The sequence below is a fragment of the Hypomesus nipponensis genome, chromosome 5 (assembly GCF_054491055.1).
Source record: "Hypomesus nipponensis isolate SF chromosome 5, ASM5449105v1, whole genome shotgun sequence".
Lineage (NCBI taxonomy): Eukaryota > Metazoa > Chordata > Actinopteri > Osmeriformes > Osmeridae > Hypomesus > Hypomesus nipponensis.
This window is the reverse complement of record NC_140365.1, coordinates 5,639,932-5,652,926: the sequence shown is the minus strand read 5'-3', so window position 1 is coordinate 5,652,926 and position 12,995 is coordinate 5,639,932. Positions and strand designations below refer to the sequence as shown.

General features: G+C 52.2%; 1 protein-coding gene across 1 annotated transcript in view; it reads left to right on the top strand.

The window, feature by feature from the left end:
* The window catches only part of rnf43 (ring finger protein 43), a 67,655-nt gene that overhangs the window by 35,139 nt on the left and 19,521 nt on the right, over positions 1-12,995 (top strand). Inside the window, exon 2 of the mRNA XM_084697643.1 lies at positions 9,213-9,326. Coding sequence (XP_084553769.1) covers positions 9,213-9,326 — 114 coding nt within the window. The remainder of the gene's footprint in view (positions 1-9,212; positions 9,327-12,995) is intronic.

Sequence of the window (12,995 nt, the reverse complement as noted above, 5' to 3'; positions counted from 1 at the left end):
TCCTCCTGTTCAGGTAGCTGCATCCCCCCCCCCCCCCCAACAAGGCTCGGGATTCCCATTGGTGCATCACTTCCTCATTAGATGGATGGCGTCAACAGCGGAAACTGAAAAGCCTGTGAGATCAAGTGGGATGGTTTGAGTTGACGGGTCCAGTCCAATAGAAACCTGATCTCGTCAGTCTCCAAGTGAGAGGCAGAGCCGGAGCATTCCACATTAGGGCCTGGATCCCCAGACAGCCTGTCTGGCTCATGTGAACCCCCCCCCCCCCCCTCCCTCCCTCCCCCCCCAGACCTGAACCTGCCTCTGGGCAGGGCTGGAGAGCTGGAGCCGTCGGAGGAAAGTCTCAGACTGTGAATCATAAGAGATCTATATTTCCACCCTCTCCTTTCTCTGGGAGATGAACACGTGAAGCTGGGTTGTTGTAGCTCCATGGCGTGTGTGGGGCCTACTGCTTTGGGAGGGTGGTCCGTGAGTGGTCCTCCACCTCAGAGTTCCCAGCCTATCCTTTGTGCTGTCCACGACCCCTCCCGTGAAAAGAGAGCCGTGTGGGAGATGGGGTGTACAGATTCTGGGGTCAGGGTTTAAGGCTTCATGGGCTGGGCTGAAGGAGCAGCCTGAGGAGAATCAAGGGGAAGAATTAAGTTTTTCTTTGACCGATCTTAAAAAAAAAAAAAAAATTAAAAAAAAGTTGCAGGAAAGAGGGGTTATTGTGAAAGTGCTTAATCCCCCAAATAAAAGAGGGTCATTAAAAGCACGCCCGACAGCCCATCATAGTTTATTTTTTATTTTTATGTGGACGTGTGTAAAAAATGCACCTGTCTCTCGTTAAAGGGTAATGTATTGAACCATGCGTGTCATCGGCCTTAAGAGGGAGGTGCTTGGAGGGTGCTGTGGACTGACTGTACCCAGCAGTGATGTCAGCCTGGGCCTGAGGAGCCTGGGGCTGCAGACTCTGAGCAGCTGGCCTGGGGGCCGACAGCAGACCTAGACTGGCAACCAGGGGTACACTGCACCCCCCTTCCCCCTTCAGGGTGGCACCAGGGCCTGGGCTTTGGAGCAGTGCATGCTGGGTCATGGTGCGTTGGCACATGGGCGTCTGATGTGATGTGGCCGGTGGTTAGGGCTTTTTTAAGGGAGAGGAGGTGGCACAGTGCGGCAGGGGGAGCGAGCTCCAAAGGCAAGGCTGGTCACAGACGGCACGTTCCTCAGATCCACCCAGTTGGAGTTGCAACGTTTTCCATATGCCTGCCTGCCTGCCTGCTCGCTGCTGCTCCCTCCCTCCTGTACCCCTCTCCCCCCCGACTCCTTCCCGACTCCTCCCTCCCCCTACTCCGCTCCTCCAACCACCCCCCCCCCCCCCCCCCCTCCCACCCACCCACCCCCACCTCCTCCCTTCAGCTTCCTCAGACAGATTTCTGTGGGACGGGTCACATGATTTAAGAGTTCTCCGAAGTTTCCCCTTTCCTCCCCATAGTCTCACAGTGCCCCCCCGCCCCCTCATCCCCCTGCGCCGAAAGGGCCAGAGGAGGGCTGAGCGACAGTGATTGACACGCGGAGATGAGAAGTGTCACGCGGTGATGTAGTGGAACCTGAGGCCAGGGCAGGCCGAGGGGAGGCCGAGGGGAGAGCGAGGGGAGAGCGAGGGGAGGCCGGGCAGGAAGCCTGGAGGACGTGTGGGCCCCGTGTCTGAGGAAGAAGGATCACCGCAGCACCGACAAACTCACGGTTACTGAGCCTGGGACCTTGTGTTGACAGGGAAGCACTGTGTTTACGTTAACCTAGAGCTTTGAAATAGATAGCTTGGCTTCAGCCCGGGGCTGATGGAGTTCATTGACTGTGTGTGTGTGTGTGTGAGAGAGAAATATGGGAGTAGGGGTGAAGGGGACTGAACCTGTGATAGAACCAATTGGAGGACACGAGTCACCACCGGCAAGGTGTCTCCATGATGATGTGCATGTCAGACACACTGGACAGAAGGGGTCAGTGGAATCCAGACTGGGCCATTGAGCTCTGTCATTCCTCAGTCAGTGGACATGCTTGTGTGTTTCCCCAGGAGCATCACAGCACCAAGCAGCCCCACGCCCTCTGAAAGTTCTCCCCGGCAGAGCGAGACCCGTCCCCCCCCTGCACGAAACACGGACGCTCTGGTGTTGTGGATGAATTTGGAACGGTTGAATCTGGGTTTTCTCCACACGAGTTTGACCTCGAATAGGGACAGGGCTCCTGCGTTCATCTCCCGCCCCGGGTGGGTGTGTGTGTAATGGATGTCAGGTGCTCCTCGTGGACTACAGGGATGTCTGCTGCTGTGGGCTGGCTGGTCAGGAGCCAGGTGAGCCCGGCACTGAATGTTACCCTGACCCACCCTGATGTTTAGCCTCAGTAGAAGGACTGGGATGTTTCAAACATCAAAGTTGAATACTGAAAACTGCGAATGGTGACTGTAATTATATGATAAGGCTATAAGGACCACTGCTCCCTCTGTGTGTGTGTGTGTGTGTGCAGTGTGTGTGCAGTGTGTTTGTGTGTGCAGTGTGTTTGTGTGTGTGAGAGCGTGAGCGAGTTGGCCCACTTTTTTCCTGGGGACGCAGGCAGGTCAGTGGTGCAGTAATGCGTGTCCCTGTGACTGTCCTCGCAGCCTCTCTGCTGTCCTAGCTGGGCTTGCTGCCTGGGGCACCCCCTGGTGCCTGATCCCTGCAACTGCACCTACCCCCATTCATCTGATTGGGGGATCTGCCCCAAACCTATAACACTGTACTTGTAATCACAGCAGAATCATTATTAAGGGTGTGTCTTACTAGAAACTTGCTTAGCGAGTATCTTCCGGAAGACACTCCCATCACTGGGGTGCTCATTGTTAAGTGTTGTTTGTTGAAAGTGTAACGTGTGATGTCTCGCCGGCCCTGTCTTCTGGCTCAGCCTTGAGGTTCCGTCTTCTCCTTCGAATCCCCTTCCTCAGAGCATAGAGACAGTCTGCCCGACCCCAGCTCATTCGCCCAGGAGCTCAGGAAACTACTTTAAGAAAGCGCCTTGGCAGATTCAAGGCTGCTGGTGATTATTCTGGCCTCATTATGGTGTTGTGTTTCCCCCCGAGTCATTCACCGTGGTCACGGCTTCTGGATATTGGGCTGATGCTCTCGGGGGCCAAAGCGGCGATGTCTTCTGTTTCTTTGCATTTGTAAGGAAAGGCAGTAGCTGCAGAAGCCTTTCTTTCAGAGGCATATTTGTATATATTTGTCCTTGGATTCCTTGACTTGCAATACTGGGTGGTGCACTGTAACCTTGACGATGCAGTCGCCTACTACTGCACAAATCATGGCTTGATGTTTATGGTTTATCGGTAAAAGCTTTCATTAAGAGAACTTAATTGTGGATCATATTTACTTTTACTATACATGTAAATCATGATGATGAACGTTCCAATGTTGTCTATAATGATGATTTATTGTAGGGCAGTGTGTGTTTGCACGCGTGTGTGTCTGCGTGTGTGTGCATGTAGGAGCTAACTCCGGGTGACTGTTGGTCTGTGCTGTGGACACTTGACATTTGGAAAAGGACCCTGTCCCCCCCCCTCCCCTCTGTGCCCTCCCCTCTATGCCCCCCAGGAGGAACCCTGAGTTTGAGACCCTTGCTCTCTCCGCGGTGTAGAGTTACTACCCCTGCAGGCCGCTGCTCACACACAGACACACACACACTCATGCACACATTTCAGAAACTCCAAGACTTCCTTTGGACATAGTACCTTTCTAATGCACATTACTAATGAATGATCTGGGTCTATCACCCAGATCCCCCCCCCCACACACACACACACACACACACACACACACACAGGAAGGGGACAGGAAGTTTAGAGTGTTCAGGGGAAATGTCAATGTTTGAACTTGAACTGGCCTGAGAGTCTACTGGCCTGAGAGTCTACTGGCCTGAGAGTCTACTGGCCTGAGAGTCTACTGGCCTGAGAGTCTACTGGCCTGAGAGTCTACTGGCCTGAGAGTCTACTGGCCTGAGAGTCTGCTGGCCTGAGAGTCTACTGGCCTGAGAGTCTACTGGCCTGAGAGACTACTGGCCTGAGAGTCTACTGGCCTGAGAGACTACTGGCTGAGAGTCTACTGGCCTGAGAGTCTACTGGCCTGAGAGTCTACTGGCCTGAGAGTCTACTGGCCTGAGAGACTACTGGCCCGAGAGTCTACTGGCCTGAGAGTCTACTGGCCTGAGAGACTACTGGCCTGAGAGTCTACTGGCCTGAGAGTCTACTGGCTGAGAGTCTACTGGCCTGAGAGTCTACTGGCCTGAGAGACTACTGGCTGAGAGTCTACTGGCCTGAGAGACTACTGGCTGAGAGTCTACTGGCCTGAGAGTCTACTGGCCTGAGAGTCTACTGGCCTGAGAGTCTACTGGCCTGAGAGACTACTGGCTGAGAGTCTACTGGCCTGAGAGACTACTGGCTGAGAGTCTACTGGCCTGAGAGTCTACTGGCCTGAGAGTCTACTGGCCTGAGAGTCTACTGGCCTGAGAGTCTACTGGCCTGAGAGTCTACTGGCCTGAGAGACTACTGGCTGAGAGTCTACTGGCCTGAGAGTCTACTGGCCTGAGAGTCTACTGGCCTGAGAGTCTACTGGCCTGAGAGTCTACTGGCCTGAGAGACTACTGGCTGAGAGTCTACTGGCCTGAGAGACTACTGGCTGAGAGTCTACTGGCCTGAGAGTCTACTGGCCTGAGAGTCTACTGGCCTGAGAGTCTACTGGCCTGAGAGTCTACTGGCCTGAGAGTCTACTGGCCTGAGAGACTGCTGGCCTGAGAGTCTACTGGCCTGAGAGTCTACTGGCCTGAGAGACTGCTGGCCTGAGAGACTACTGGCTGAGAGACTGTCCCAACTTCCGACACACCAGCAGTAACTCCCCTACTCCTCTCTGCTTTCATCCCTTCTTTAATCCACTCAGAATATTATGACCTTTTAATCCAGCCTCCGATGTGTGTGTGTATGTGTGTGTGTGTGTGTGTGTGTGCGTTGAGACTCAGGTGTGTGTTTGATGTTGAGTCTGGCCCTGCAGCCGGGCCTGTTGTACCAGGCTCAGAGATAGAGAGAAAGAGGGAGAGAGAGCGAGAGAAAGAGGGTGAGAGAGAGTGCGTCCGTCAGATTGAAGAGCCCAGCTGTGACTGGTTGAGGCATTCTGTTGACTGGCTTCACAGCAAAACTGGGTGGGAACTCAGAATGCAGACCAGGTCAGCGAACACATATTCTGCCTGTGTGTGTGTATTTGTGAATGTGTGTGTGTGTCTGGGCATGGGTGTGAGTGGAGCTGGAGGCTGAAGGCTGGGTTAGTAGAATTCTTCCTTGACGTACACTAACTTGGCAGGCTTTCCAGGACTTCTTTGAAATGCCCCCCCCCCCCCCCCCCCCCCTATGATACAGGAGCCACATGCTGTACATGCATTCCTTTCATCTCCAAATGAACTAGGTGGCTCACTTTGAACATTTCGACAGTTTGTGCAGTATTTCACCAGGCAAGGTTTGGCGTGTGGAGCGGGACAGTAACTGCGCGTTAGAGTCTGATGAGAGGTGCCCTTCGGTTCGCTCCTATAACGCACGCTGACGTAACTGCCTGGTCCTGACTCAGAATCCTGCCAGCAGAGGAACAAGAACGCCCCCTGCGCCACCCACTCCTCACCCACCCACCCCTCACCCGATCCCTCACCCCCCTCCCCCCCCCCCCCACACACACACACACGATTATTGGCAGTTGAAAAAAGAAGAGCCACAAGGCAAAGGGAGGGAAAAAATGATTGACTTCTCACCACAGCTACTATTGACTTAGACTTTTTTCCTGCTTGTGTGTTTGTTTTTGAGAGTGTTAGATTCTTCCCTTGGAGTATTTTGGGGGGGGCAGAGTTTGATGGAGCTGGAGAAGAATGTCTTTAATCGTGGCTACAAAGGACTGGATGGACATCTCCGGCCTTTACACAGATATACACAGAGGAGTGACCATTGATAACAGACTAGAGGACTAAACTGTTTGTGCGCCCTGCGGTTTCTAGTCCCTGTGAAATGGAGACTCAGTGATTCTGGTTCCCAGGCCCCTTTTTCTCTCAGGCCCGTACAAAAACCATATGAAGATGTTTCAGTCTGTCAGCCGTTTATAGTCCAACACAGTCTGCTGCTGACTGGCCGATGTTACTAGCAGGGACATGTGGACTCTGTTCACGGTCTTCTGATTGAAAACAGAGATGGCGTATCTATAAAAGAAGATAATACCTAGTCTTGTAAGCAAAGCTGACACTAACAACATGTTGTCAGATATGGGGTTTACAGAGCCTCTCTGTCTGTCAGACACTCTGACTAGACAAGACTGAATCCTTATGTTAAACTCGATGTCTATTATTGAGTAGTTTCCACTAGTTTCAAATTATTTCCAAACTTTTGCATGTCAAGGTGTAATAAAGAGCCAAAGGAGATATTGTTACAAGACTGCATGGCATGGAAAACATCTATTGACAGAAGAATACTTTTTTGCATTTTCCCTAAACCTATAGTATGGCAGGGTGTGGTGATGGCGGCAGTGAATAGTAAGGTTTTTTTGTTTGTTTGTTTGTTTTTTGATTGAGGCTTCTGCTGTGGGTCTTTGATTTGAGCCTAGTAAACGTGGACTGGTAAAGCAGCTTGCAGGGTAGCATGCAGGCCAGACCAGGCCAAACCAGAGGTAGCATGCAGGCCAGACCAGGCCAAACCAGACCAGAGGTGGTATGCAGGCCAGACCAGACAAGACCAGGCCAAACCAGACCAGAGGTAGCATGCAGGCCAGATTAGGCCAGACCAGACCAGAGGGTCACCTTTCTTTCACACACCAGACCTGGCCAGCTTGAGCCTCTTACATGGACCCAGTTCTGAAATCTAGACAACACCCATGAGCCGGCACAGTGCTAGCTTTAGCTTGGCATAATGTTCACCATCAAGCTACAGAGTTTTACTGGTATTTCACTACTGTAATTCTCAGTGAAGGATAGGTGTGTGTGTATGTGTGTGTTTGTATACAGTGTGTGTGTGTGTGTGTGTGTTTGTATATGTCTACAGTGTGTGTTTCCAGCTGTGCAGTTCAGCTGGAGCACACTGTCCCCCTCAACCATAACAACTTTCTGTAAATACTGGACAACATGCTAGCTGAAGAAACTGGGACTCTGGGTTTTGTTGTTGAGTTTGTTTTGGGGGACAGCAACCGTGAAGGCCTGCAGTTGTTAGGGTTAGAGTCCAAACCCTCTGCTGACTTTTTGGCCTGTGAGTGCAAGCTGTTCTTTAATCATCAATGTTGTTGTTTTCATAGTTGCGTTGCCAACACGCCATACTTTGTTCTATCATATTAATCATTCGGGGCACGTGTGTCTTTGGTTCACTCCTTCGTGAACTGGACCCACCCATGCGTGAGGTGGTTAACTGGGATGTTTTTCTCTCTCTCCTTCTCTCCCCTTCTCTGTCTCTCATCCCTCCTCTTCTCTGCTCTCCCCCCTCCCTCTCCTTTTCCCTCTCCTCTCCTCTGAGTCTCTCTCTATCCTGCTCTCTCCTCTCTCTCCCCCTCCCCCTCCCTCTCCTTTCCTCTCAGTCTCTCTCTCTCTCCTGCTCTGTGCTCTCTCCTCTCTCTCCCCCCTCCTTCTCCCTCTCCTTTCCTCTCAGTCTCTCTCTCCTGCTCTCTCCTCTCTCTCCCCCCCTCCCTCTCCTTCTCTCTCTCTCTCCTCTCGGTGTCTCTCTCCCCTTCTCTTTCTTTCCCACTATGATGGACACACACAAGCCCTGCGTGATGCATGACGTCAGTCCGTCTCGACTGGGGTGCCAGCTGTTGATGTCACCCCTGGGCCTTTTTAATTTAGGGATTTCCGCTTGGGTGAGACGAGAGTGGGAGCCCTGTGACCTCAGGCCACAGCCACATGAAGAGGCCTGTGGACTAGGCTGGGCTGGGCTGGTGCAGGCTGGGTTAAGCTGGGGCGGGCTTGGCTGGGTTAGGTTGGAGCAGGCTGGGTTAAGCTGGGGCGGCTGGGCTGGGTTAGGCTGGTGCAGGCTGGGTTAAACTGAGGCGGGCTAGGCTGGGTTAGGTTGGAGCAGGCTGGGTTAAGCTGGGGTGGGCTGGGCTGGGTTAGGTTGGAGCAGGCTGGGTTGGGCTGGGCCAGGGTGGGCGAGAGTGGATTGGGCCAGGCTAGCCTGTGCTGGGGTGGGCTGGGCTGGGTTAGGTTGGAGCAGGCTGGGTTGGGCTGGGCCAGGGTGGGAGAGAGTGGACTGGGCCAGGCTAGCCTGTGCTGGGGTGGGCTGGGTCCAGACCGGGCTAGAGTGAACTAGGCTGGGGACTAAGACAGGCAGGGTGGGACCAGGCTGGGTGATGTGATGTGAGGGGAGAGTGTGGGTGCAGCTGAGAGAATGATGGTTGTAATGAGGCTTAGGTATGAGTTTCCTTGCACACACACACGGTCGCATCCCTGCGTCTCCGCCCCTCGGTGATGTCATGGGGACAGGGTGGCTTTTCCGACCCCTTCCCAGGGTTCCGTGCGACCAGCTTGTGGCAGTGGGACTGACAAACACGGCTGTCACCCCTTGAGCCCTTAAACACAGCCTTTCACCAACCATCCAGTCCTTGTCAGAAGGGATCAAATAAGAAAACCGTTATTCCTTCAGTACTCGGGGATCTGAATAGAGATCCTAACCTCCTCGCAGTTCATTCTGTGAGGATGCAGAGGGGGCATTCCAGGCCTCAGCCCCACTCCTGCCAGCTCGCATGTCACACTGTAGGTGGTGTCTTTTTTTTTTACAGCCCACTGTAAACCAGGCGGCTTGGCTTGACACCTTTTCCATAGATTTATTTCTGTAGCCTGTGATAAGGGGAGCTGTTAGTCAAATCGGCGCCCACATATGAAGGAAGTGTTGAATACATCAACCATACGCCATCAATATAGAGAGACAGAAGCAGGCCGAGTTAACCAGCACGGCGTCCTTTAACGGTCGGAGACGTTTGGTCTCTCCTCGTTCGTGCTCCTCACACAGAAGGTCCTGCCCTGCTGGCGGGGTCACCTCAACCTTGCCATCATGTACACGGTGTCTACTCCCACTGTGGGGCGACGTGACAATGTCCCCCAGCGCCGGTGACGAATGTGTGCGACGATGTGATGTGACTGATGAGCGTGGTGGAGCCGGGGCCGCCCTGACGGTGTGTCTCTCCTGTGTCCCCGTGTCCTAGTCGCACCCTCTGTCCCTGTGCAACGCCAGCGAGGACGAGCGGCAGGAGAGCGACTTCATCACCATCGTCAAGCTGGAGCACAAGGTGCCCCGGTGTCTGTCTCTGATCCGCAAGGTGAGACCCCAACGCACGCCCGCACACACCCACACACACACACACACCCACGCCCGCACACACCCACACACACACACACACACATACTGCTTTTCTGTTGTGCCAAGGGTAGAGGAAACTTGAAAAATGACCCCATGTGCTTTTGAATCGAGATCTGGCCAGATAGCGGCTTGGCTCTCTCTCTATGTCTCTGGCCCCACCATGCTCTCTTAGATCTCGACTTAATGGAGGAGGCTTAGAGGAATCGTTGGCAGGTCTTGAATGTGATAGCAAGGATGCTGGCGATGGCTGTGATGTTCCCGGGACAGGGCCCCGGTCTGGCAGGGGCCTCTGTCCTGCTATGTGCCTGTGGCACAGCGCCCCTGTGGCACAGCGCCCCTGCTTCCTGGCTCTGGATGTGAGGCTGGGAGACTCCAGCTGTCCCTGCCTGTATCCTGACCAGCAGGAGCACGCAGTTGTCGCTCCCTGTCTCAGCCTCTGCACAGGCAGGACAGATGCAGTGGCCAGGCTCTGGGCCTGGGTGTTCGCTTCTCTTATCTACACGGTGCACACAGCAGCTCTAAGCCTACCAGGAGCAATACATCTTAAGGATTAGGCATGAAATAGATTCTACGTTTCTTTTTTTTTTTCACTGTTTTTTGGAGGGGTATAAATTGAATCTCTCAAACTTGTCAGTGTAATTGAGTTACTCAACCTACTTTACAGTCCTTAAAGATGAATTCCTCCCACCCCCTCTGCTGTTCCTACTGGGTTTACTGAGGAGCAGGTGATGTAGAACTGCCCCTCTAACCCAGCTCGAAACTGCTTTGAATAAATCTTTATTGGCAACACTTTGTTGCTGCCTAAACACAACACTCTGTCTTGCCCTCATGCTAAAGCGCCCTCGAACAAAAGCCGTATCCACCGGCAGCCTCTCTGACCTGGCAGATAGGCCTGGAGATCAGAGAGAGATCTGTCTTGTTGTTTTGGTGGAAAGTCTGGAAAGTATGTGTTGCTATAAACTGTGCTCCAGCCACCTGCATCCTTGTATCCTTCGTGAGATTCAAAGGCTTCGGGTTTTTTCTGGCCGATTTCAAAGGAATTTTGCATCTGCAGAATAGTTTGCAGAATGGGATTTAAGGAGTATGAATGAAATGTGGATGCACGGCCTGGTCCAGGTTTGGCCAGCATCGAATTCATGTTCCAGATCAACTTGTTTACAGTGTGGCCCTCCCACACATCGACAGACACTCAGACGACCACAGCGGCCTCATGTTGCACCGCACACAGCTCAGAATAGACCTTTAAGCAAACAAAGTCAAACTGAGACTACAGAGGATAAGGTTTCATTGTTGTCCTTTGTTTTTATTTAGGTTTTTCCCAGTTTCCTATCCCTGGCGATGTTGCTCAGGCCGGGGTCGTGCCAGATTCCTTTCCCGATTCGTGGCGACTTTTCACCCAAACGTCCTCTAACCTTCGTTCCGCGGCCTGGACTTGATGGTTCTTCTGAAGCACTCTGAAAGCCAGCGTTGGGGACGATCACAGACCTCTCATTATAATCAGATCTGATCTCTTTAAGGACTGAGTTCTCTTCTAAATGTAAATCTCACTGACACAGCAAATTTACCCACCGTGTAGAAAATAGTTCTCGTTGTCCAATCCTCTTCCTCTCGTCCCGGAGATGCTTTCTAGGAGGTAAAGTAGGTCTCTGGAGTTTTAGTACAACACACAGGAGTTTGAAAGACGTCTGCGTACTTGTTTTTGGGACCGGGTCTAAGCCAGGGTCATCCAGCACTACCTTCTAACAGGCCTCACAGAGTTTTACTACCAGGAAATCTATCATAGTCTACACTGTTTTGTCTTGTGTTCCCAGACCCAGTACCCAAACAATATGACTGTAGACTATAAGGATTCCCAGGAAATATCCATAACAACCAGTTGGCCTTGTCTGAATGTTCTACCTAGCAACAGTTTGTGAATGAATGAATGTTTTGCCTTGTAGACACAATGGAACTGCATAGACTGAGAATGTTTTGGAGCCGAAGCGTGAGCTTTCTCAGTTTAGCCACAAAGCTCTGTTGTATGAAACAGCAGGTAGAAGAGAACATCCCTCTGAAAGCACCACTCAGAGCTCTCAGAACGTTCCGGGCCTTTGGTCCGTGCCTGGGCTTGTCGGCTCCCATAGAATGTGTTTCTTATTGATTCACCTCTTCTTAGATGAAAGGATTTCTAGCTTGATTGTACAGTAATCCTGGTATAAAAGCGCTGTGTGTATGTGTTTGCACACCGGCTTGTTTGTGTGTATTGATGCAACGGTGTGTGTGTGTGTCTCAGGGAGGTTACAGGAAGAGTAGCCCGAGTGACAGGAAGTGCTAGAAAACAGGGGAAATCCGTGGAAGGAGTAATGAATCAGGACCCCCGTGACAGTGTTTTTGTCTTCTCCTCTGATAGTTACCACGGTGTGCGTGTGGTAGGGGGGTGACATTGACCTCAGGCTGTTCCTGTCTGGTGTTGTGGAGGCTGAGTAAGGGCTGGCAGCTCGGTCTGCTCCTGGCCTGTTTTCTTCCAGTAGCTAAGGTCTAACGTCTAGAACTCAGGGGAGAGGAATCAAGACAGAACGCTGGGGAACATCTGGAAAAAGGGGCCGAATCGAGCTTCGAGGGAAATGCAAAAAGCAGCAGGTACACACTCTGACATCTCAGAGTGAAATGTTTCAGTGCAAAGCAGACTGCTGGATCGGCTTTGATTTTTCCTCTGAAAGAAATCCATCAGTTGGAGACTCCTTCCTAGAAATCGTAATCAATGATTCCCCGTTGATTTGTTGTTCCTGTAAGCCACTCTCTTCCTTTTCGGTTACAAAGCCCGCTATATTCTCCCAGAATGGAGACGGGCCTTTCTCAGCAGGCCACCAGAGATGTTTTAAGCAGACAGCAGCTCTGTGGCATCGCCCTGGTGTGCTGACCCCTCACTGACAGCCCCGTCCACCCCCTGTCTGCTCCCGTCCTGGCCCTGACTCCTCCTGGCCCCCTTCTCAGCTCTCCTCCAGATGCACCCCCCTACCTCCCCCCCCCTCCCCCTCCCTGGCCCGCCATACGGACGCACCACGGCCCAGAACTACTTTATGCACCTTCGGTTCCTTTTTAAAACCTTTCAGGCATACTGAAAAACAGAGAGCGAGAGAGCAAGAGAGAGACTGAAAGCGGGAGAGAGAAAAGCCTGCTCCCCCCCCCCCCAAAAAAAAAAAACAACAACATTTGACCGCAGAGATCTGAAATTGCCTTTGCATACACCTGTATGAAAGGATAGAAAACCATGCGGTGGGACCTACAGGGTCTGTTTTTCCTGTTTCTGCTTTGTTTAGTAGGAGGTCAAGATAACAGTGCCCTTCTCTTCCCCACTCCCCCTGAGAGTGCGCTGTGTGGGTCATCTCCACTTTTATGTATCAAGCCTTTCCCTCCCTGTGTATTCGTCTGACTGAAACGTTTGTCTGACTGTGTTGACCTCACTATCAAGTATTAGACCGTGTGAATGAAATGAATGGGGAGTATTGTGCACAGCCAACCACCTCAAATATTTCTACTGTTGTTACCCCGAGCTGTTGGGAGAAGCTGTTTTGCTTGAACTTTTTAAACCCCCTCCACCCTAGGCGATGCATGCCTTCCATTCTCTCTATAGAAAGGGAAGGATTAA